Here is a 25,503-nt window from a genome sequence, read left to right as displayed (position 1 = left end):
GAGTGTTTAAAGATTAAAAATATTTTATTTACACTTTTCTTTATACATATTTTATACATTTTTTCAGTTTGAAACCCGAACAGAGTGTCTTTGCAAGTCTGAGCATACTGTATCCATAGCTAGGGAAAATGACTTTCTGCCAAAAAAACCAAAACCAACCACCCAAGAAAAAAGGCTTTAAAACAATTAAAAAGAGGCAATTCTTAAATTATTCAGACAAGTTTACAGCAGCCCTGGGGTAATCATTAGACAGTTAATCCAAATGTACATATGAGCTCATATATATATATAATTTAAATTTTCTATAGGGAAAGTATTTCCAATTGCTAGACACAAACACAGCACAGTTTGAAAATAACTCTTCCTGTTAACTTATCAAATACATTCTTTTCAATACAAACAATCTGATACTGTACACTGGAATCAAGTGGGGTACTATAGTGGAATTGCAATCTCCAGCATATAATAATTTATTTTTAAAAGATCTACAAAAATAACAATATATAGGGAAAATATTTTAAATAAAAACTTAGCTTACCCTTCCCTTCACCTGTTCCCAGAACTGACATAGAAGTTAGGTGGGTCCCACTGAGGTAATAAAAGCCCCCTAAGTATAACTAAATTTACAGTCCTACATAACACTGTATTTTCTACACTTACAATAAGGTTTTCTACCAGAGCCATAAATAAAAACTACCATCTGCAAACAGAAGTGGTTTTCCCCTAGCTACCAACTTAGTATTAATCCAAAGGTATTTGAAATTTATCTTTGAAAGTTATTTTTAGAAGACTATATAAACAAATTAAAATTTGGGAAGTAATAAAGAAAAAAATTAGTCAAGGGAAAACCAGGAAAGCTGTGCTCAAAACCACCTGCCACATACAACTATGTTTTATGAAGTTTACCCACAGAAACGGAAATTTTGAAGTTATTCACCAACTTTCACAAATAGAATACAGATGCAAAAGTAGTCATTATTATTTATTTTAAGCAGCTTCAGATTGTTTTACAAACATTAAAATCCCAAAATGTTAGCTACAGGACACTGGCAAGCTTTATTTTAAACAGATTACACATGCCTTCCAGTTATGTTCTTTCCCCACTCTCCTTCAGTGAGCCCTGTCACATGTGACGGACCACGTTTATTCAAGTAACTTCACCAGCTATATTTTTATTAATGGAAGGAGAGCAGGACAGATGTTTTCTTTGATGCCCCCAACCCCACAAACATTTACGCACAGGTTTAATATCATTTGCACTTTTATGTTTTTTTTCTTTAAGTGCCTTACAGTTTTCCGTTTTCTTCATATTAGACTGTTCATATATGCGAAGTACACATTTGAAGTGTTAAAAGAATGAGGGGCACAATTCACCAGTTTTTTTTGTAAGGAAAAATATATTTAAAAGGCAAAATACCTTTACAAATGCAACTATTTCTAAAAAGACTGTCATATAAATGCTGACACAAACTTGAAGTTTATTTTTAAAGAGCCATTAGCATTTCCCCATAATGCTTACCCTGCTTTTGCATAAGAATGTACATAACGAGTTAAGCAATGTTTTTGTTTTTGAACTGATCTGGATTTGTACCTGCTGAATTTTATCCTTTGCTTCCTGAGTGTCCAGTGAAGCTTCCTCTCTGATGCAAGCAGTTACCAGCATGAAAAAACACAGCACTTGGGTTTGTAAGGCAGGAGGTCCTCAAGAAAAAATGGCTGCAAATCTCAGAAACCAGAGAAATATTAAAGCCACAAACCCTTAAGAGCTAGTTATAACAGGACTGCTTATCATACTGCAAAAAGTAGGGCATCCACACTTTTCAAAAGAAAGTAACACAAAAGCAGATTGCCAGGTAGCTCATATGCTGCCACTGGCCCCTCTTGCTAGCAGGGCTTTCAGAAAGAGCCTTTGTAAAATCAAGTACCACCTTCCTCCAGTTGAATCAATGGGGGAAAAAAATTTCAAAAGTTTTTTTTGCCACCTAATACCTCTCGCTATGTAACTATTACCAATACTTTGTGGGGGGAAATGAGCTACTTTTCCCTTGTTCACTACTTTGAAAATTAGCTGTCCCTTAAAAACAGGTACAGCAGCATGTGGAATGGGAACTGGAAGTGTCCAACACCTTCACAGGACAATTACCCTTTTTGTCCATTCTGGCTCATTCAAAACCAAAATTTCTTCCTCGAGCTAGCTGCTGAATTAAGACATGAAGCTGATACATCTTTTGCTATAAACATGAAAAAAACCCAAACCAAAAGACCCTAGACTGTAACTCACTATGTCCACCTTTTTAAGAAAAGGCAAGTACACACTAGTTTAAAAGCAGGTCGTGTATTAAATTTTACATATGTGGGTGAGATTAGATTTGCTGGTATTCTGTAACGGTTGAAAATTAATAATCTTAGATTATAACCTACCTTTTCCTTGACAAATGAGAGGCATTTAAGTGTCTTCTAAAATGCATCTTAATGTGATCATAATGCTCAAAATTTCATAGTAATAGGCAATTCTTACTAGCCAGCTTAGTTTTCTTTTTATTTAAACACTAAATTATCTGGAACTAAATACTAAAAGCAAATACAAACAGAAACTTTCAATTAAAAAAAAAGAAAATATCTCTGATATATAAAGTAACAAAAATAACTGCCTCAAAAGTTCCACTGCAATGGAAGAGAATGTAAGCTAATTTCCTATTTCATGTTTGCAACAATAAAAGCACGGTAGAAATGTAAATTAACAGAACATTTTCACATACCCCCCAACATTCTAAACCCAAGCAAATTCCAATAATTCCTAATGCTCAAAAGGTTCCAGCCAGCTTCTCAACAGAGACAAAACTTCAGGGAAGCTGAAACCAACAGTTCAAGTTAGAATTTCACAGAATAACTACTATTACAATCCCAAACAAGATATTTCAGACCTGGGTGCCTGAAGATAAACAGGAAATTAAAAACAGCACCTAAAAATGATCTGATTCTTCACGTTTCAAGTGTCAATACTCACCAATGACTTCAGCGGTAGTTGCTTAGCGCACAGAACTTCAGAAGGTGCTTAAATGCAGACTCAAAAACGTAAGTTAAGACACCCCCATCCTTACCATTATTTTTAATAAAGGTCTTGGCCATGTCTCTCTCCTACACCTGAACCATGGAAAACCAGGTATTCAGAACCACATCCATTCCCCAGACTGGCCTAGATGCAAGTGAAGCGCTTTACGCAACATGCCCATGAAAGCCTACTCAAGCGAGATTAGTTTTTGCTGTTCCATAAACTTATTGAGAAATGAGCTGGTGACAAAAAGAATAAAAACAGTAACACACCCCCCACCCCCACCCCTTCCTTGTTTTCTTCTTGTGCCACAATATTCCACGAACTATGTACAGCAGAACCTTTTTACTTGTACACAGCCAGCATCTACTGAGTCAGTTTATCTCTGCGCCCATGCAGGGTAACGTACACACAAGTCTCACAGTGAAACTGAGGTTTTGGCATAAGCCACGCTGGCTTTAAGTTAAGCTATTAAGAAAGTAAATTAGATTTCTACCCCAGTAAGCTGAATTTTATTTAAGAGAAATTTAAATTTAACTGCAAACTAGCCTGCATCAGAAGGCTGAATATCAGTATTTGGTCCAGTCGCTACTGGTGCAACTAACTTACCACTACAGCTATGATGGCATACATTCTCTCTTTCTGTTAAAACGTAGGGAAAGAAAATATTCTATCAATAGACCATTTCTAATAAAAAAACAAGAAAATCTGCTGACTTGCCACATAGCTCCAAATCCTCACAACTCAACTCAAAACATAACTACTAAAAAATACCAAAATACAAGTATGAGGAGTTTTACACATTGTTTTAACTTCTATCAATTATTTCAAAATTAGTTTAGGCAAGGAGGTGTTACTTTTAGCATAAGAAATTTAGGGTGATTTTGGTCCCTTTGTAAGTGCATTCTTTTTAACTCCCTGAGTACTGTACATTCTTTTTCTACAGTGATTTCTGACTGGAAAACGCTGAATAAAGTAATTTGCTTTGCTGCATATAAAGTCAAGTCTATCGCTGGAAGTGAAACACAGCGGCATACAATTTTACAAAATATGCAGGTGCATGTTTCAGCATTTTGCCCCTATGTATCTGAACTAAGTGTGAGCCTTTAACTTCTCCAAATCTCTTCCTTTAGATTCTAGAAGTGGCTATTAATCAGAATATAATTACTTTTATTATTTATGTCTTGGCAGATAATTCTTACCGATCAACTGTCAGTCATATCTGCAAATGAACACAACAGTGTTATTCAAAGCCCTCTTGGACCACACATCTCAATTCAGGCACTCTGAGGTCAGTAGCTGTATTTGTGTAGGATTTTTTTGTAAAAGAAACATAAATGGTACTAAACATCCAACCACCTAACTCCACATTTTCAAAACACAGTAGTTCATAGCAGTTGATAATTAAAAGAATAATAAAAAAGATTATACCACTTCAATATGAGTACAAAGTATTCAATACAAAGTACAAAGTACTCATATTGAAATATGAGTACAAAGAAAGTACTGAGAATAAACTGTAGTATATCTGGTTCTGAAAATAACTGTGGGCTGAAGCAGTGCTGAGCATTTACTTACTGACATTGTCCATTTTCATAAAAAAGAAAACCAGTCAACACATTCAAACATAAAAGAAGCTCAGGTAAGATTTGTTTACTTTTTAAAAAATAATTTATAAAATAACAAATTATCAACAGTTCATTATGTAGCATTGATATAAAGAGTCTGAAGTTACTGAATCAATCAGTATGTACTAAAGATAAGATATTTTGATACCAAATGAGGCCTCTGGTTACTTAAGAACTTCAAATTATTTAGCTCATTAAAGGATAGCACGATACCTTAAATTCAACAGATATGGCTGAATCTGTGCGCTAGTTAAAATATAGTATTGTAACCGCACATAAAAAGATGTATTTATATATAGTTTTTACAGTGTATGCATGTGTGTGTATATATTTTTCACTCACCAACAAACACAATGCAGACAATGGAAGGCAGCATAGAAATAATGTTTGGAATATAAAAATGTTTTGTTTTCAATTTAGTAGAAAATGTGTAATTTGCCTCTTGGCTGACTTACTGGTACTACTATACAAAACCAGGGAAAAGGTCATGCAAAGGGTTAAGATTATTCTTCAATGCATATAAGGGAAAACAAAAACATCTAGTAGACTTGAGAATACTTTGCAATTAATGGGAAAATCATCCAAAATACAACAGAAAATACAGAAATGGTTTAGTTCCGTTATTTTATACCTGGTTGTACCCTAGTACAATGATGAGTTTTATTTTGACGCTCAATAAAAAATGAAAATAGTCTTTCTCCTCTTCCTTCCACAAATACTTTGTTAAACTCAATAGATTTCAGAAGCATAGTGGTATAATGGCCATTAAGAAAAAAAAAAAAGTAGTAGTAGTATGGACATAAAATGTTACCAAAAAAATAACCACACTCAAAAATATATTTTTCTTTCCCCTACTTACAATTATGTTTGTTAAAAAACCCAAAGCTTTTACAGTATCAGACCAGCTATTGGGCTTTTCTAATAAACTCAGTAAGTACACTCCCTGTACATCCTTTTTCTCTTCAGCAATTAGCAATTGTTCTTATACACAAAGTAATGTCTCTGAAGGAATTCAACTGGTTTGTATTGTTTGACAAATTAGTTATAGCTTTTTTATATTTAATTGGGTTGTTCATTCTGTTCTAGCTGCAGCGTTTAACATGCTCCAAAACATACTCAGGGAAGTGCAAGCTGCAGACTTGTAAGCCATCCAGCTTGCACGGCATCCTCGGATATTCATCTTCTTTCCATTTGTTTTCCTCTGGATCAAAGGTGAGAATTGAGTCACTGTAATGACCATTGTAACAAAGGCCTCCAAGAACATTATCTGCTTGTCCAGAACAGCTACACCATGACCACTCCTACCAATTGGCATAGAAGCCAATATAGTCCATTGATCGGTATCTGGGTCATAAACCTCTGTAGAAGGACATCCTTGAGATTCAAAGGAGGCCCTCAGGATCACACAGACACCACCAAAGACATAAAGCTTGCCATTATAAGAAATCATTTTGTGAAAGCATCTTGCATAATTCATTTTGCATTTGTTCTCCCAACAGTTAGTGACCACTTGAGATCTCCTTGTTCGCTGCTCTACTGTCCCTTCTTTACTGGGATCAAACACACACACTTGCTTAGAAGTTGAAGAAGATGTAATTCCACCAGTGATATACAACTTGTTACCAAGCACAGTCCCTTCATGTCCATATTTATTGACTGGATAGGGATCCACAAACTCCCATTTATCTTCAGTAATATCATATCGTTCAGTTGAGTAAAATGTTTCATCCCTCGTTCTCCCAGCCACTGCATAAACATACCTCCCAATAACTCCAACAGCAAACTCAGAACGTGGAACAGACATGTCTGCCATTCGTAACCAAGTGTTCTGTCTTGGGTCATATCTAAACACTTTGGATGAAGCATGAAACTCACCATCTGGCCCCAGTTCTTCCCCACCTAATAGGAACACAAAGTTATTCACAATGGCAAGGCAGTCTGGTCTTAAAGGTACTTGAGGACCCTCTAGTTCCCACCAGACCCTGGGTTTGTGCAAGAGAAGAATTTTACTGTTTACCATACTGTGTCCTATCATTCCTCTAAATACTGCAGTCTGAGGTTTGGCAGAACGAATTTTGTTCGATTTCATTTCCATCAAAGGCTGTTGGTGAACACTATGAAAGTAATTCATGGCTTGGTCAACCTCATGTCGCAGCTGCCGGGAGTATCGATAAAACTCTGATGTTTTTACCTATGAATACATTTAAAAGATATTAAAATTCTGACCAAGAGAAACATTCCAGAAAACCTAAATGACTATGTGTCATTAGAAGATTATTTTACTTAGTTTCATTCAGGCAATCTTGAGAGCAATTGCATTTGTGCATGAAGACTTAAGCTAATGTACTGTTATCCAAAATCCAGAAGGCAAGTTAGTGATTAACAGCAGTGACTAACATTTTCAGCAGAATACTCACATGAAGAATTTAAGATTAAATTAGGCACAATGGAAATCCCCAAGACTAGAAAACATTATTCTTTCTCCCCAAAAAAGCCTTTGTTCATCTTCTGCTTAATCCATGAAGCACCGATATTGAAAATGCACTCTTTTCTTGGTTTGAAAAACGTTCTACACACCCATTCTGTATTTATCAAGGTCTACCCTAGTCTAATTTCTGCTGAATTCTCACAGTGAAACCCAAGCAGGTATTCCCAAATGCTAGGCTCTGCTCACAGGGGTATTTAATTGAGGTGGGAAGGGAAGGTACCCAAACCCCTTCCTTCAGAACACATGATTACACTAACCATCATCATGACAGTTACCTCATGGTTTCCCCTCCGTGAGTCTCCACATGCTAACAACAGCTTTAACACAAGAGGAGAACATCTCACCTATAATCCTTTGTTGGGCATTTATTTGGTAAATTGCAAAAGCAGGTTTGAACTTGCACTTCCCAGGTGAGAGTTACAACCTTTGAATTACCATATAGTAGTGAAGTGCCATCTCTAAGAATTTACCTTTCCAAGACCCTTCCTACCATCCAAGCCAATTTAAGTTCCTGAGACAATTCCAGAACATACCCCTGTCTTGGAACATTTTAATTAATTTAGCTCCAGGCATCCCTCAGGTCACCAGGCAATTCTCTTCAAAGACACTTCACTCTTCTTATACAGGCTGATCTAACACAGCATTACTGCTAAACAAATAAAAATCTGCTAGATACTGCCAAATCAAAAACCCCTGCATACCAACCTACCATTGTAAAGCACTCTATAGCTCAAGAGTTATAGTGAATGGATGTTTTTATGTACACTTTTTCTTTCCTTTACTTTATCTTGACATGTTCAACTTCTCTTTACTTGGAAAAAGGGGATGGTCACATGCAGATTGCATATATTATTCTCCAGGGAATATCCAACTCCCTTCTACCATTTTTACTGGGGGTGGTTTAGAGCAAAAAGGTTTACATCAGTATAGTGCTTATAAAGACCTACAGTAAGCTCAACTCTTCTGAGGAATAACAGATCTACTTTCTTATTGCAAATAAAGAATGTATGATACAAACGCAGGAGGTCTGCTCATATGGCATTTGTTAGAATAAACAGTCTACCTTGCCTGCCTGACTGAAAAGATTGAACACACATTCCAGAAAATACACTGGGGTGGGGGTGGTAGGGAGAACCAGAGCACAGCAAAATGGTAAAATACAGAAAGCCTTTAAGGTTACAAAATAGGAATCAGGAAGTTAAAATAACAAAAAATTGTGGCTGGGTTACTTTATCCTTAGAAGTAACCTTCAAATTCTAAAGCAGCATGACTATTTCACGCATTCCCAAACTGGAGCTTTCATTTTCAGCATTAAACAAAAAGGTAAATTATTTTTGTTCCATCTATATGCATTTCAGGTTTTCTTGGATGGTTATGGGAGACAACAGGATCAACATGTTTACAACATGAAGCACGCCAGCAAAGCCTGGCAGAGATGGAAAATGCTTTTTCTTTCCCCCTCAACATTTACAACTCTGTCTTTAGATCTAGAAATTGAAATGCCAGCCAGGAACTGGAATTAAAATAGGACTCATATATCCTCACCATGCTACTCCTTCACGTAGCCTAAATCTCACCCCATGAGAGCATGTTAAAGGAAACAAGGAATATCTTTAATTCCAGCTACAGAATCTCAAGACAAGGGAATCAATCTATTAGTTTACTACTGCTTATCTTGACAAAGGCACTAACATCAAAGCAAAGCCTCTATCTCTTAGCTTCAAACAGAAAGACATCTAAGAATTAAATGCAACTACCAGTTAATGAACAGCTCTTTCAGACTGAAGTTCATGGGGAAGCAAGCTATGTAACAAGCACCATCTTGGAAGAGATGAACGTGAAAATATACAAGCACTATAAATTCTAACAAGATTCAGACACACATCCACCCCACAACCCCCAAAACAGAAGTGATAACACTATCTAAATTCTGGTAAGAAGAGACAGTTGGAGGATTCCTAGACTTTGCTTTTGAGGAAAAATAGCAGTGTTTCTAACCTTCCACCTTTCACTAGCACAACCTCTGCCAAGTGGGAGCAGTACCTCCTCTGAGGCTCAGATGAGGCTCTAAGACAAGTTAGGATATACCTATATGAAAGTACACACTGCTCATGCTTGCTTGATGCAAACGAAGACAAAGAAAATTCAGGTCAGTTTGCCCACCTTCACATTCAAATACTGTCTGCGTGAAATCATCCAGAATTATTTGAGAGTGCTATTCAGCCCATAAAAGGAAAACCCTCCACCTATATTTCTCAATAATTTTACAATGTTTTTAATTACATTGTAAATCAAAATTTAATTACATTAAATCAAAAAAGAGAAGCATTAAAATTTAGGTGTTTAGGTAATAAAACACAACTGTAAGTTGTGCATAACTTTGGTTTCCATAGATGAAAGAACATGGCCTTCAGCAAGCCTTTTGTGGGAACTGCTGTCCAACACTCATATGCTGAAGGAAACCCCTTAGCCTTCAAATGCACGTTTCTGCCATTACCTCCAGTGCTTCCAAACAGACCGATTTTCCTGTTAAGTTCAAATGGAGAAGTTCTGTAAGGAACGTGCCCCTAATTACCAAGAAACTAAAGAGAGATCACTCAAATGTTTCTGCAAAACATCCAAAACAGGTGAAAACGCACTCTAGCCATGATGAACCTTCAAGTAAAAAATTCTTTTTATTAAAAATTTTCTTTAAAATTCCTGAAAGTACATCATCAACCTTGGATTGATAAAAAAAAATACAAATGCTTGATAGCATTTTCAAAGTTTAAAGAAAAACCACTCTGTTACCTTGCTGAAGGGTCTCAAAGAAAGTTTAAGTTGGACTTCCTTACCATCCTCAGTCTTTTGTAAAAAAGGAATTAAATCCAAGTGCTAAAGCTTTGCTCATGTGTTTTTTTCATTCTTTCCAAATCCTTTTCAACAGTTTACTGGACAAAACTTTCTTACAGAGGTTCTGCTGGGACAAAGTGCTAGTGTTAAGAGCTCCCTGAAGAACTCTAATAAGAACTACCCCACTGCATCATCTACCAGTTACAGTGGTTCACAGTCAGACTTTTAACTACACAGACATGGAACAACATAAAGAAAATCAAATGTATCATTCCATAAATAAGGAAGATGAAGACAATAACTAAAAGCATACACTTCCCTATCTGCTCTGTAGGCAGTCAATACCAAAAACTTTAAGACTTCACCAAAATCACCACCATCCCTCCAGCCATGGTAAATTGGAGCTTAAATACATTTTCTCTTCTTCATTTTGAATCAGTGAAACATCAGCAAAAACTGCTGGCTTTCCAAATTAATCCAGCTATTAATCATTGTCTATTTTTCTGCTGTATTGCAATGCAAGATTTTCTAGTTGCAGCAGCTATGCAAATTACAGAATTTTCCATCTATAGTCTCTGAAAAAGTCAAGCCAAAAGGGTAAGCCATTAGTTTCTAATTTGAAAAGCGATCCCCACAAAAGACCAGATGCATCTCATGTCATGTTCTTCAACTTCTCTTCCCCTACTAAAACAATTAAGGAAACTAATAAACTGCAGGAAGAAAAATGAAATGCAAGGTAAATATTCTGTAACACAAGTCTGACTTCAGTATATAGCTGCCCCCTCTTTTTTTTTTTTTCATACAACCATTTATAGCTATTGCTCTATTTATATTTTTGTTACTTGGGCTTTTAGGAAAAAGCTTTCAAAACTGCAAAGAAAAGCTACTTTTAAAGTGCCTAAACTAAACATCTATTATTTGTACACCTGGTAACTAAATCCTAACATGTTATTATATGGGTTAGACACCAGCTTGGTTCAGAAAGATCTGGATGGCTCACAATGTGACTCTATCATAGAGAGCGGATTTTTCCTTTTATTGAAAAAAAAAATAAGATACTTCAGCTTTGATTCAGCTTAATCTCCAGTAAAGACACATCAGTCCTGCTAACTAGGATCCTGATTATTTTCACATCTATTTATCTCTGGCCATATTCTAAGCATAACTATAAGTCCGTCAAAAAACATCAAAATGTTAACACACTTACTCCAAATTTAAAATTCAGTCAATAGAAAAAGTCATGCCTGTCTCTAAAATTTCAGCAGCAACCAAAATTACATTGCAACCAAACATCAGTTATACATAGCACTGGACAAGCTACTGTACTTACTTTCCCTTTTCTAGCATGGGTCATTACCCTAGTTACATCCCATGGTCCAGCACCAGTATAGGGCCTTCGAAGGCTATTCTACAAGTGCCTAATCACAGAAAGACAAGACGACACAGCCTCTATGCAGCAAGGACAATGCCCTCAAATTGAGTATTCTGCTGTTCCTTTTTAGAAACTGGCAAGATAAATCATCACAATCAAGCTGGAATCTAACTCAAATTTGATCTCTCAAATTGGAGTGGACCCAACAATCTATATGCCAGAACTGAGATGCTCAGCACACAATAAATACTGCTAGCAAATCTATCCAAGTCAGCAATAACATTTAGACATAAAAATAAAGTGCAAGCACCTATTTCAGGTAGAGGTAAGAGGGGACCCACTAACCTCATCCACTAGACATTTCTTACTCTAACCTTCAGCATACAAGCTGTAGGAACAGATACATGAATTACGACATGGAGGAATGAGAAAAAAAAAAAAAAGAAAAGAAATTCAACATAATAAGGTAAGGTGTCAGTAACGACATAAAACTACAATGACATCTTCTCAAATGTTACTGTTTTCTAGGGACAAGAAAGCACATACTCAAAGATAATGTAATGTGCTATTCATCCTACCTCTAAAGCAGAAGCTGATGCACCCAAGTGATTAGTAAGTTTCTGATTTAAGCTGCTAATTTATAAATCAGCATGGGCTAGCCATAACAAACCCTACAGAACGGACATCAAAAAAAACCCTTTCCATTTTAAGGACAGGTTTTAAAACATCATTTCAATCTGTGTAGTATACAAAAAATGTATGGACTTTAACAGTATGAAGGGGAATCATGACATGGCTGCCTCCAATAACACAGAGATGATGTAGGACAAATGCCCTCTAACGTCTATCTCCAAACTTCCTCAAGACTTACAGAGCCATGGATATGTTTCAAATAAAGAAAAGTGTAACACAGGTAGTGAAACTCGTGCTTCTGCCATGCACTTTGCCTTTATTTTCCAACTATTCCTCAAATCCTTACTTAATTTAACTTTCCATTTTCCCTCATACATCTACATCTATTTAAGGCTGAGGAACAAAAGAGTATTCAGCAGCAGTTCTTCTGGGACATTTCACAATAAGCAGTTACAATAAGCCAACAGGCTACACCTTCACTTGTGCACTCCAAACGCACATCAGCCTCAAGGAGTCACTCTTATTTTTTTAAAAAAAGGACAACCCATCCACTCAGATTGTAAATCTCTTCAAAAAATGATTTAAGAAATAGAACGGCTTAAAAGGCCAAAAGTATCCTTACTGTGACTTGCAAAGTTAAGTTATAGAAGTTATTTATATACTACAATGACAGGCATCTTAGAAATGCATATTAGGAAAATTACATAAGAGTATTGACAAGCAGCCGCTGTATAGCAAATATGAGTCTGCTGAACCATAAAGTCAACCTCAGAGTTGTCTGGTACATTCATGCAGGCATGTAGCATGTGCTGGCTTCAGGAAAAGAGTGAATTCTGTTTCTGCATCGCCAAGAAAAGCGGTTTTTACCAATATTTTCCCTCTTCTGCACAGAATGAGTTCTCCTCCAGTCACTGCCAGAATAGTTAATAGAATACTCTTTTATTTAAAAAAAAAAAAAAAAAAAAAAAAAAAAAAAGAGAGACAGAGAAACATGTGGTATGTATTTTGATGTTAGCTCCAACTGCAGTGGTCCTTTGTCACCTGTCATGCTGGGTTACTCAATGCTCTCTAGCCAGGGCAAAACACAAATACATTCCTAGCTGCAACAACAAATGACACACTTAGCTGTGCTTCCCTCTGCTGAGATATCCCGCTCCAGAATCTGCACTGGCTTCTCTCTACTCCCACATACAGTTAACGGAAAGGGTATTCACAGATAAAGATTTACATGTGGGTATGTAAACTGGGATGCTGAAAATGCCTTCTCTCTGTAAGTTGTATCTGTCTGGCCATCTGGTGGCTGTCAAGATAAAACATGAGAAGCACTGTGTGCAGGATTTATACCACTGACACCAAAAGCAGCTCCCGAAGTTATACCTAAATATAACACTGAAGACCCAACACACTTACCACTAGCGCTTACAGAAATTTAACTGAAGACAGCTTGATGCTTGTACTTGTACCCCAACACCTCAGAGCTGAAGCAGACTCTTTCACACAAGTCTCACCCTATTAGACTGACCTTAAGAAAACTTTGTGAATCCTACTAGTTTCCTACTGAAGGGCTTGAATGACATAATAGGTGAAAGTGTTATTAAAAAACAGACACCACACAGCATTGTGCAGAGTTCAGTTCTTAATAGCTGGAAATGTTTTAACCGCAATATAAACACTACTGCTCTAAAATAATGTTTAGGTACTCATTTTGTGTAGTCTATAGGCTAATATAGGATCATAATATATTTTACATATTATTAACTCTACTCAATTCACACACACACACAAAAAGTCCAAAAATACAAAAACTCACTGGTCTCTGAAGTAATTAATAGCTTTTATAATTTAAATACAAGTAAGTGTAAGCATTACTGCTTAAATGATCCAGTAGCCTTAAAATCACCAAGACAAAACACCTTATCTGTTACTCACTAGATACCCAGTAAAAAATAATGGTAAATGAATTTGTAAAAAAGCCCAAGAAAAACACAGGGTCTTAACCCTATTACTTTACCTGAGAGGTGAAAAATACACATTGAAGTTGTATCTAATCACACAAAATGCATTGTTAAAAACAAACAGCACATTTTAAGTAATTCCTAACCTGGCTAACCCTATACTGTTAGCCTGCTAGAGAGCTGCTTACAAAGTTTTGTAATTCTTTACTGTTGAACAAATACTCAGAGATTCCCGGACTAGAAGACACCTTTCTTTTTTTTTTCCTATTCTTCACAGAACAGTAGAAAAAGCAGTTTTCTTTTAACCTCTTAATACATACAATCATCAGTTGAATTTCAGATCACCTGTTACAAAGATTCCTCTGACATTTAAAAGTGAATCATTACATTTCACACCATTAGTAACTTTTGATTGTATTATGTGCCTTGCATAGAAACAAATGTATGTGTAACTTTGCAGGATCAGGGCTTACTTCCAATGGCTGTGTAACAGCACAAGCACTGAAGATACAACAGCAACACCACCACCCTGCAAGATTTAACTGCAAATGCTAGTTGTCATTTGTAAATAAAAAAATCCATACTTAAACCATGGAAAATCTACAGTCACTATGCTTTGATTATATTGATAACAAGTATCACGACACACACCCTACATACTGTATGCAGCTCAAATCCCTGGAAAGCAAGCAGAAACTTGTGGAAAACAGTAAGAATGATTGAAATAGAACTTGATATAAGTGACCTTACTTAAAATGTCCTTTCCATATGAAGTCACTTAAAAACATGTACTGTAAACCTACCTGTTCTTCAGCCACTGTACATACTATTATCTAATAATCAGATGACAACACTTCTAGGTGTTTGTCTTCTATGGGTTTAATAGAAGTATACATGCTACCTTTTTGTTCCTCCTAATAGGTTTCGGAATCTTACCTATTTAATGGCATGCTGCCCTAGCTAAATGATGAATCCTGTCTATTGCTTTTCAAATGCACCAACCTTCTCAAAAACACTGGATGGTGTCATCAAACAAAACCTGATATTCTGAATGATGGTGTCCGTATGCCTCCAGCGTCTTCTATCATGGCGCAGCCAGGCCTGAACAGCTTCATACAGCTCTATCTCTGGAAACCTGCTCAGATGATCATTATCCAAGTAAGACATGAGCTTCTCAAAGCTCAGATATGAAAGGAAGTCAGGTCTGGACATGAGTGGCACAAAATTCTCTAGCAGAAAGGAATCCAACTTTTCCCTGACTCCTTCGATGTTTACACCAAAATCATCCAGAAGTCTCATAATTTCTGCACAGTTTTCTAAGCAGATTTTAGCTAAGAGAAAAGAGCAGCAAAATTTTACCACCTCTATAAGCTGGACATACATGGCAGCCTGAAGAATTTCATGAACAGTGTTCATACTCAGTTCAATAGTTCCATAGTACATGAATTGGAGGACATGACTGAAGCCTGTAGCTGTCAGACCTTTCAAATGGATTTTGTCCTGATCTCGTTCTCGCATATCAGCTGTGAACATAATCCTGAAGTAATCACTCTGGGTGGCAAGCAGTGCTTTATGGGCCTGAAATTGGTGGTCTTCAATGACAAGTGTGACATCAAGAAGCAATCCCTCCTCATACAGTGCTCTGAATCCAGCAGAGACACTGGTGTCATGGATGGAGGAGCTAAACCCTTCCACGTCCCCTGCCATGAATCACCTGGGGGGAAGAAAAAATAAATAAAAATAAAAATAAATTGTTATTTCTAGTAACATATCATAAGTCCTTCCTGACAGATAAATCCTACCTGAGATTGCTTTTATTAAGACTTAAAAGTTTTCACCATCATTTTTGTTTTCTCTTCAGCTGAAAAATCAACTTAAGAAACAACTTAAAACACTATTTCTCCCCCCAAAATATTCTCATTTTAAAGAAAGGGTAATGAACAAGAACAACTATGCGATACTGTCAAAATGATTCCTCACTCCAAGCTACTTAGTGGTCAGATAGCGAATATACAATACTAAAAATATTGTCATGCTTTTCTTCCTCTCCCCCACCTCAATCTTACTAAAGAATTTATCTCAGGGGAGCAATGAAACACCCATTTTTGAGTATCAAAGGTTTCAGAAAGGAAGCTGTACTTCCTTAACTTCAGAAACAAGCTCCAGTAATCTGTACTAGGTATAACCTAAAAAAATTCTAGTCTCTTTAAAAATGTATGCCAATTTACTCAAAAGTTATTTCTAGGAAATTGAACATTTTCAGAGATACTATTTAATTCTGCGTTTCGCTTCTCCTGTAATAACAATAATGTCATCATCATGTGTCATGTGCGTCATGTTGTGTGTCATCCCTCCCCCCCCATTTCTTACTACAGGGATTAATTAGGTGATGGAATTTATAAAGTGCAAAATACTATGCCAAGAGGAAGCACTGACAAGATTAGGTTGCAATAAATAATATTCTGTATATTGGGTTTAGTGAAGCTTAACTGCTTAATAAGCATTTGAACATTTACAGATGCAGTGTTACTTATGTGCAAGCTATCATCAAACTGTAAATAAACCAAAAAAATTACAGACTAGCAGGATTCTACCCTGTTAAAGTTAAGGAAGATAATATTCAGTAAAAGTCTCTACCAAAAACTATTCCAAATCCAGGAATTTCCCAAAATGTTGCTCAACTTCCTTGTGTTTAGGTAGGGTGAAGTTGCACAAGGCAGCTTGAACCAACCTAACAATTTATCACCAAAGGGCGACAGTGCGCTCCATTCTCCCTCTGTCCTCATTCTGGGGTCTGAGCTCCTGCTGCTTACTCTGAGTCACTCCTGGGGCTCACTGGACTGCTCTAGAAAGCCAATTCAACTCATAAACCTGACAGAAAACTAAACCAAGGGCAGAGGGGACACAACAAGGACACACACAATACAGACACAACCACTCCCCAGCGCACACAAAACCTCAAAACCAGAGAGCTTTCTGCTTATCAGTGAGCTGACTTGACACTGCCCTGGGCATTGCACAAGAACCGACCTGATGCAGAGGGCAGGACATCCATCACACTTGAGCAGGAACTGGGAGAAAGAGCAACACCTTCCCCTTTTGGCATTAATCAGCTACTAGAATTGGTTCGACCTTTTTTATTTCACTTTACCCCCCCTTAAATTACACTGCAACATTCAGTTATTTGTGCATTTAACTCTGGATTTCCTATAACAACTCATGTTAATAATGTTTTGGTAGCGGTAACCTACAAGAAAAGCTAAATAACACTAACGTATTTTTAAAAGTGCTGATTTTCAAGGTTATAGAACTTTACAGCAGTATATGGACCCAGAAGAGACTCTAGGTTAGCCCAGGTTTCACAACTTCAGAGAGCAGTTATCACATCACTCCCAGTTCCTCAAGCACCACAGCCTGACTGCTGCCATTGTAACTGGGACATACTTGATTAGACTCCATCAACGGATAATCATCTCCTCTCCTTAATTCATCAGCACATATCCTGGAAAACAAAACTGGAGATACTCTTTGTCTATGCAAAACTAAAATGGTGTGTGGGTGTTTGTAGCCACACCTCATGGAATCAGATCAGCACTGCTCCCACACTGCTGAAGCCTGCTGACAGGTTCTGTGCACAATACAGTCAACGCCAGGAACGTTCCTGACAATTAAAGCCTTATGACAAAATTCAAATTCCTGAAAGTAAGGGCAGCAGCAAGACACACAATCCGATCACTTTCTTGCCACTATCCATGGCAGCACTCCCCCCTCAATGCCACTGAAGACAGAGAAAACGCCAACCACTCTGGAGCTTCATATTGTGAGTCTCTTATTCCTGAACACAGCGCATGCCTGCCAGAAAGAAAAGTTACCATCAAATATTCTTCTCAGTTGTTGCTAATTCTTACACAAAAGCAGACAAGGAAAGAATTACTTTACTAAATCTTACCACCTCAAAAAGAAGAACAAACTGAAGAGGAAGCATAAAGCCTGACTTTACAGGATGGTGCTTTCTAATTGGATTTCTGGTATCAAATAGAAAAGGTAAACACTAGTATTAGCTTTTTTTCTTCTTTCACTAGAGCACTTGTACCTCCTTCCCTCTCACACCCAGTTCTCTGGTATTTAATAATAGTTGAGCTCATACTTCATTCTTTCCTGTTCAAGAGATTTAATGGGTCACTTGCCTTTCAACTGGCCATCCGTTTTCACAAAATACGCAGCAACTTGAAACAACTCACTCTCAGTTTTGTTTGAAACAAGCCAAGAGATTCAGAGGTTACTAGGAATCTCAAACAGCACAACTGTGTAAGTTGCACTTATTTAGGAGACCATTAATACACACGGCTCAGCTTCAATTCCAAGATCGAAGGAAAAAACAGGACAGGACAGTTAGAATTTGCAAATGTGAGACGTGAACAAAGTAACGCAAAAATATATTGGGGGTAAAAAAAAAAAAAAGTCAGAAATGAAGCAGCATTCCCCCAGGTGACTGAAGCAACATATATCAATCTGAAAACAACAGGATCTCCCATCACACAGGCACATGCAGGCAGTCATCTCACAGAAGGTACTTCTTCAAAACAGCACTACGTTACTGCTTATTTGAACAACGTAGAAGAACCACATCAGTAAGCCCTAAACACATACTAGGGTCTTTCCCCTTAACTTGAGAAAGATAATTACATTATAGGTACTCTGCAAAACAAGGAGAGAAATTAACTTTTACATAGGATAGCTTCAAAAGGCCTCTTTCACCACCCTCAAAGAAACAAAACCCCAGAGGCTGGCAAGAGGAGGTAAGCAGAGACAAATGGTAGAGGGTAACCACACCAAATCCAGCAACACACCTCCAGGTTCCTTTTAAGGATGAAAACAAGTAAGTAATACACAAACCCCAAAACCCAACATCAGAGAGTGACCCAGGCAATTGGCTCTAGGTGGCTCTTGCTGCACAGGGGAGGTGGAACAGATGACCTCCAAGAGGTCCCTTCCAACCTCAACTACTCTGTGATTCTGCGATCCAGCTTCTTTTACACAGACTGCACTGATTTTTTTTTTCTTTTGCGACCATCCTTTTAATTCTGATTAAATAGAAATGACATACATGCAAAAAAAAATTTTAATCAGATATAAGATACTACCCTTCAAATTTTAAATTTATCAAAAAATAAGGTAGTAGGAATCACCAAAATACATTTAAAAAAACCCAATCACCTTGCATTTAGGGAATACCTTTTAGGGTTCCAATTCACACCTCCCTAAAACTGGCTATTCTGTAAAAATATATTGAAACCCAAAGTCACCCTCAAAATTCTACAATGGCAACAAAGTGGTCAACACTCTGAAATAATAATTTCAGAATGTTTTAAAAATATGGAGGGTTAAGTCACTTAATCCTTCTTTTCACATCCCTGCTCATATTATTTTTAGTAAATCTACAGTTTTCAATCTCAAAATATTTTTCCTCCCAAACACCAGACAGCATTTAATGGATTATTGAAGTAGAGACAAAACCAGTAAGACTTCTCCATAACACCATCCAAAGAAGCTTCAGAATTCTGAGTGAAAAGCAAAAGACTGTCTTGCTGCATTAAATAAAAAGAGCAGACAGCCTTTTTTTTGGCATAAAGGCATACACAATATCAGCAGATATATTTTTCTTTACCACACAAAAATGTATTGGCCAGTGCAAACACACAAGGATGCTAGAATAGCACAGAAACCAGGAAACTAGATAGTGAAATGTGTATTATGGTCAGCTGGTTAAAATCTTTATTTCTACAGCTAATATCCTCAGTCAAAAGTAAACAGCAATGTGGTAATTCAAATATTATAAAAGCAATACAAAATACTCTCAAATGAAGTCATTTTTGTAAAGCACAGCTATGCCATTCCTCCCACACACATACTTGCAATCTTAGATGTAATTCTATGCACTATTCAAATGCTGCAGCTTATTTCCCAGAGGACAATAACACAATGATTTTTCTCCCTGCATTTCCAATAGAAATGCAAAATTGAGAGGTAGATTTTCTTCATGCATGCAAATCCTAATAGCACATTTAATCCTAAGGAAGACATGTAGCCTACAGTGGTCTATAAGAAAACTGGAACAAAAAATTCCAATATGTAAACAATAAAGGGGTGGGGGGAATCTAAGTTGACGTTCTGCATTGTTCTGCACATACTAGAGCTGATCAGTACAATGCAGCACAGGAAGAATTTCTGCTGAAAAGCTAGAAGAGAAATGCACTTAACCTTACTAGCTTTTCCTGACATTTCTTCCTCTTTTAGCACATAGTACATCACAGAGTCTACTCCATTGTGACTGTGAAAGCACTTACTTGGAACACTGATTTCTCATCTTTATTCCGCAGCTGTAACAAAAGTCTGAAAACCCTGTTCCAGACTGCTTTTTCTTGCTAAACAAGGAGAACCTTCTTTTCTCAGGGTGTCTGAGGCTCTTAGTCACAAGAAGAAATGCACAGTCTAAATGCTTAGGCTATTGAGAAGGAAATTATGGAATACCCGCTTTTGGCTCATGCCCTACTTGATTTAAAAATCTACCCAAAAGCAGTACTTCCTGAAGAAGTGCCCTTTAAATAAGCATGTTTATGTCATTTGTAATCTTATATGCACTTCCTAGGCATAGAAATGATTGTTCTAGGAACATATTGACAATACCAACTCTAGCACACCATCTGAAAGGCAGATTTCTCCTTTAATGTCATTTGAGATACTGAGAACTAGCAAGTTCCTTTGTTTACAAATTATGAAGTGCTTGTTCACTCTAACTACCTCACAGAAATTCTGAGAAAGCACCTATGTGAACACAGCTGAACAGTAAATTGTCACATAATAAAACACCGTATCTACAAGTTACACAAAAAAAAAAATGCACCAGACATACAGAACCATAGTTTTATTTATACCAGGCACTAAAATAGAGCTCAAAATCCAATAATCTGTTCTATCCCACTCCTTTCACCCATCAAATGCATGCATTTAAATGCTAATTTTAAAGCCATTACCTATGCTTTATGTTGTGAAGTGCATAGCAAAGACCACTTTGAGCAGAATTCTTTGACTCTAATTTTGCTAAAACAGTCTCCTGCACAAATAGGACATTTCTCCATAGTCAAATGTTATACATATGTATGAAAATACAATACACACAGGGATTTGCACACAGAAGCAAAGCATTCACAACTGCACGTATTTATCACTAAAAACTGGGCCTTTGAATGCAGTGTACCACAATGAGTGAAAATGCAATTTGTGTATAAATATATGTTTACACAGCATAAATAATTTATCCCCCAAATTAAGCCTTTGGTTACATGGTTTGACACTAAAACCATTAAACCCTTGCGCGAACTAACATTCTTCCTTGTAATTCCCCACTAACAGCAACAGAAGGAGCAAGGTTGAAGTGAGACAGATCAATAACAAGTGGATATTGAGACTTTCTATTGCTACAATTGCAAACGTAGGAAATAAACACATCAAGTCAGTATGTATTTTATCTAAAATCCTTTATAATTAATATGCTAAGCTTGGGAAACTATTTATCTTAAACATGTAGGTTCACACTAAAGATTTCACCCAATCCATGCTGGGAATTCCAAAAACACTGGATTAGTTTAGAAGCAAGAAGTTAGGAGCTGCCAGTCAGAGGAACCAGACTGCCAGAACTCTAGAAATTAAAACCTTGGCACTCCTGAAAACTGTCCACACTGCATGAAGAATTTCTTACAGGCATGTATCTGACCATGATAGCTTCTCTTACAACCTACCCATGTTGCTATCTCTGAGCGATGTGCATCAGTTTGTAGCAACAGCTGTACTTTAACACAACTCTGATGTCTCCAAGGTCATTATGGTTATGCTAGAAGCATTATCAGAACTAGTTATAACCCAAACACTAAAACTCAGTATGGACTGTGTCTCAGCTCTGTATGGTTGTACATCATGTACATCAGTCTAAGTAATTCTAGGACCGTGCTGAGTAGTCTTCAGCTATCTTTATAGAGCACAGTACCAGGAGAGTGTTTTGTTTTCTTTTTGAGAAACGTCTAACTGAAGCGGATGTGTTGGTGCTCTCACATGCACATATTCATAATGGATAGGTTTCCCAGCTCATATTGCTCTCTGTTCCTAAAAATTTGTGCTATAACCAATTTACTCTTCCTGCACAGGATTCAAATGTTACAAGTGCACATGCGTGCATACACAAAAATATCAGAACCATTTTGTTTTAAAGTAGCTGTTGAAGAGTGTAATTTTTACATATGTTCTATTTAGATGAATACTAACTGATTATATGTCAGAAATTTCCCATTTTACACCACCAGCCACCAGAGAATAAAATACACTCTCCAGCTCAGCCCTTAAATCAAGCTTCAGAATGACTATCAAAAGGATTCTGATGAAAGTATATGCTTGACAAGCATTTTAAGACTGCCAGACATATGCATTAGCTGTAGTTACTTGACCAGTTTAACTTCACCTAACTGAATCCAAACTCAGCTGTCTCATGAATTAACATCAGTGAGGTACGCATCAGTTTCTCATGATATTAGTCCATTATGCGGATGATGTAACTGCACTTCACAGACATTAAGACAGTTTAAATCGTTTGGCTAAAAGATCATTGCATCACTACACCTGTACAGAAAAACATGCTCCTGAACATAGAGCAAGCTCAGCTCAATGCTCTTCTAATTACATTTACCAATACCAGAACAGGTGTAAAGTATAAAATATTTTAATATATCCCTAAGAACTGTCTTTAACTAGAAAAACCTCTATCACTAATACCTAAGAGTTAAATGATGGTAGTAATGAAAACTACAGATTTGCCACCGCTCTCAAAGTGGTCGGGACTGCTCTACCTCGAGTGCCAGCATTCCTTAAATATTTTTTTGGGAGGTTTGCTTCTACAATGATTAATTTTTAATTTATGTTAATTAATGTAAGAAAAAAACATTAATAGTGATTTTCTCATTGTGAAGATATTTATTAAAAACGGTGTATTTTACACAGAAAAGTAACAAATATTTCTTGGTAGCAACAAATCTAATTTTTTTTTGGACTCTCATCATAAATGTTTAGCATAATAAAAAGGGAATGAGCTACAAGCAGTTTTTAAACTGTATTAGTGAAAATAATGCTAATATAAATTCAGGTATTTGAACTACCCTTCACAGTTGTCTTTTTATTATTTTCTGTGTATTTATTACTAACTTGGTTAATACTTATAGCACGTTCTGAGAAAATGAGATTAATGAGATTGTGCCTCTTGCTCACCACACGCAGCTTTTGACCTTATTGCCAAATGTCAACCTCATTTATCAGAAAGACAGAAATTTCAAACATATTGAATTTCTGCAAATTTCCCCAAAATTGGCAGCTGGATAAATGAGAAAGATCTGACATCTCCAGTGTGAGCTCAACAGTTATCAGTTCTGCTTTGCTTGCTGAAAGGCAAATCAACACACGTGTAGATCCAAACCAGCCATAGGGTATAATTAAGGAAAGTGAAAGGAGATGAGTGACAGTGGGAAAGTTTATAGGACATGTGGTAGAAATTAAACACGTTGGCTAGGTGTTGGAAGGAAAAAGACAGACAGGATGTTGGCACAGGCGGTACAAGGAGGGGCTCAGAGTGTGAGCCGGGGCAATGGTGGTGAAAGAGCTGGGTTGTCATCTTCGGGAAAAGTGTAACAAAGAAGTCGACAGGAAGCAAGGCTTCAGTAGCTCTGCCCTTCTATCCAGTAGCAGCTTCACGGTTCCCCTATTTTTCTAAAGGGGGGGTGGGGTGGGGTGGTGGAAGCCAAAACTACAGCCTACCAAACAACAAAAAAACCCAAGAACATTATACAATTTTAAGCAACACGTTAAGTATCTACCACCAGGTCAAAGCTCCAGCACCAACCCTGGGAGGCAAGCCTGCTCGCTCAGCTCAATGATACTTTTTTCTCCCCCAACGTCGCTGATGGGGAAATAGCCATTTTCGAGGTAGGCACTCAGACGACCTACTTCAGCTTGCCTGCTCGACACGGTTAGCGCCGCTCCACCGCGAGCGGCGGCTCACAGGCCGGGCTCCGCGGCGCAGGGGGCAGGCGGGCTCCGAGTCCCAGACGCGCCCGCCGCTGCTGCCCGCGGCGCCCGGCTCGGGGCTGGGGCCGCCCCCCGGGCGCGCAAGGCTTTCACGGCGCCCGCACGGCCCGGCGCGGCCGTGCCCGCCGCAGCCTGCCTGCCTCCCCGCCTCCCCCACCTCCCGCGCCCGGCCGGCCCACCGCCCCGCCGGCGCAGCCCGGGTAGGAGGGTCCCTGACGGCCGGGGCGGGGGGCGGGCCGCCCTCGCTGGGGCAAGCAGCGGCGGGAGGGCCCGGGGGACCTCGGCGGCGCCGGCTTCACCTACCTCTCGGCAGCGGCGGCGCTGAAGACGCGGCTCCTCCCGCTGGACCGGCGGAGAGGGGGGCCTCCGTGTAACATAAAGCCGGGGGCGGCGGTAGCGGCGGGAGGCGCCGGGGGGCTGAGGAGAGGGGCAATGACTGAGGCAAAGTCGGGAGGAGGCGGAGGAGGAAGGGGGGATCCAGGGCTCCCTCCTCCCCGCGGTCCGTGCTCAGGGGGAGGTGGGGAGCCGCCCCCCGCCGTGCCGTGCCGGCACCGGCGCTCCCTGCGCTGCCTTAGCCTGGCCTCGCCCCCGGGGTCCCTGCCGCTCCCGCCCGCCCCCCGCCGCTCACACTTGTTTACCTTCTGCGCTGCCTAGCACGGCCGCAGGCGCCATCTTCCCCCGCGACAGGCACCCCGCGCCGCCCGTCACTTCCGCCGCCACCTGCGGGCCCGGCGGAGCGGGGCGGGGGGGGCGGCCCGGGGCGGCGAACCGCCGCCGCACTCCCGCCTCGGGGCGGCCCGGCCCGGTCCCCACCCCCCTGCCCCTTGCGGTGCCGGCCAGACGCCGGGCCGGCCCCGCCGCCGCCCCCCTACCCCGGCAGCCGCGGGGAGACCGGGCAGGCACGCCCGTTCCGAGGCGCCCCTTACCGGAGCCTAGCGGCGGCCGCGCGCGCCTGGGGCTTGGGAAAGCGGCACCGACAGGCATCATCTGCGCCCGACTCGCGGGGACGCTGATCCGCAGGCACCCGCTTCCAGCGGCGTTGCTCTCCCCCAGCCCTCCCTCCGCCTCCGGGCCCGCTCCTGCCGCAAGCCGCGACCCGCCCCGGGCAACGGCAGCCCCCGGCGGGAGCTTGCTGGGCGCCTCCCCGGCACCGGGCCGGCCGCAGGTGCTGCGGGCAGATCCCAGCTCCCTCCTTGGCCAGGCGGCCTTGCCAGCCACCGTGGGAAGCAGGCCACCTGCGCCCGGCGGGTCAGGGCCACCGGCCGCGGGCACGCTGGGTCGCTGCCCTTCAGCAACACAGTGCGTGCAGCCCGCGGGGAACTGAGCATCCCAGCCCGGGACGAACAGCGCTCTGCCTTAGCACAAACATCACCTCGCTTTCTCCATCTCGCCTTTGCCTGGCACTCCAACTTCATTGC

The 25,503-nt window shown here is 39.4% G+C and overlaps 1 protein-coding gene across 1 annotated transcript; it reads right to left on the bottom strand.

The window, feature by feature from the left end:
- Positions 1-5: 5 nt before the first annotated feature.
- KLHL15 (kelch like family member 15) lies at positions 6-24,825 on the bottom strand. Its single transcript, XM_037377134.1, is given in 5 exon segments — positions 6-5,941; positions 5,944-6,871; positions 14,963-15,674; positions 24,389-24,502; positions 24,724-24,825. Coding segments are annotated over 3 exon segments (1,812 nt in total). The 5' UTR covers positions 15,668-15,674; positions 24,389-24,502; positions 24,724-24,825; the 3' UTR covers positions 6-5,762.
- Positions 24,826-25,503: the final 678 nt, after the last annotated feature.

Source organism: Falco rusticolus, chromosome 2, assembly GCF_015220075.1.
Source record: "Falco rusticolus isolate bFalRus1 chromosome 2, bFalRus1.pri, whole genome shotgun sequence".
NCBI classification, from domain to species: domain Eukaryota; kingdom Metazoa; phylum Chordata; class Aves; order Falconiformes; family Falconidae; genus Falco; species Falco rusticolus.
The sequence above is the reverse complement of the archived record's forward strand: the minus strand, read 5'-3'. Positions and strand labels throughout refer to the sequence as shown.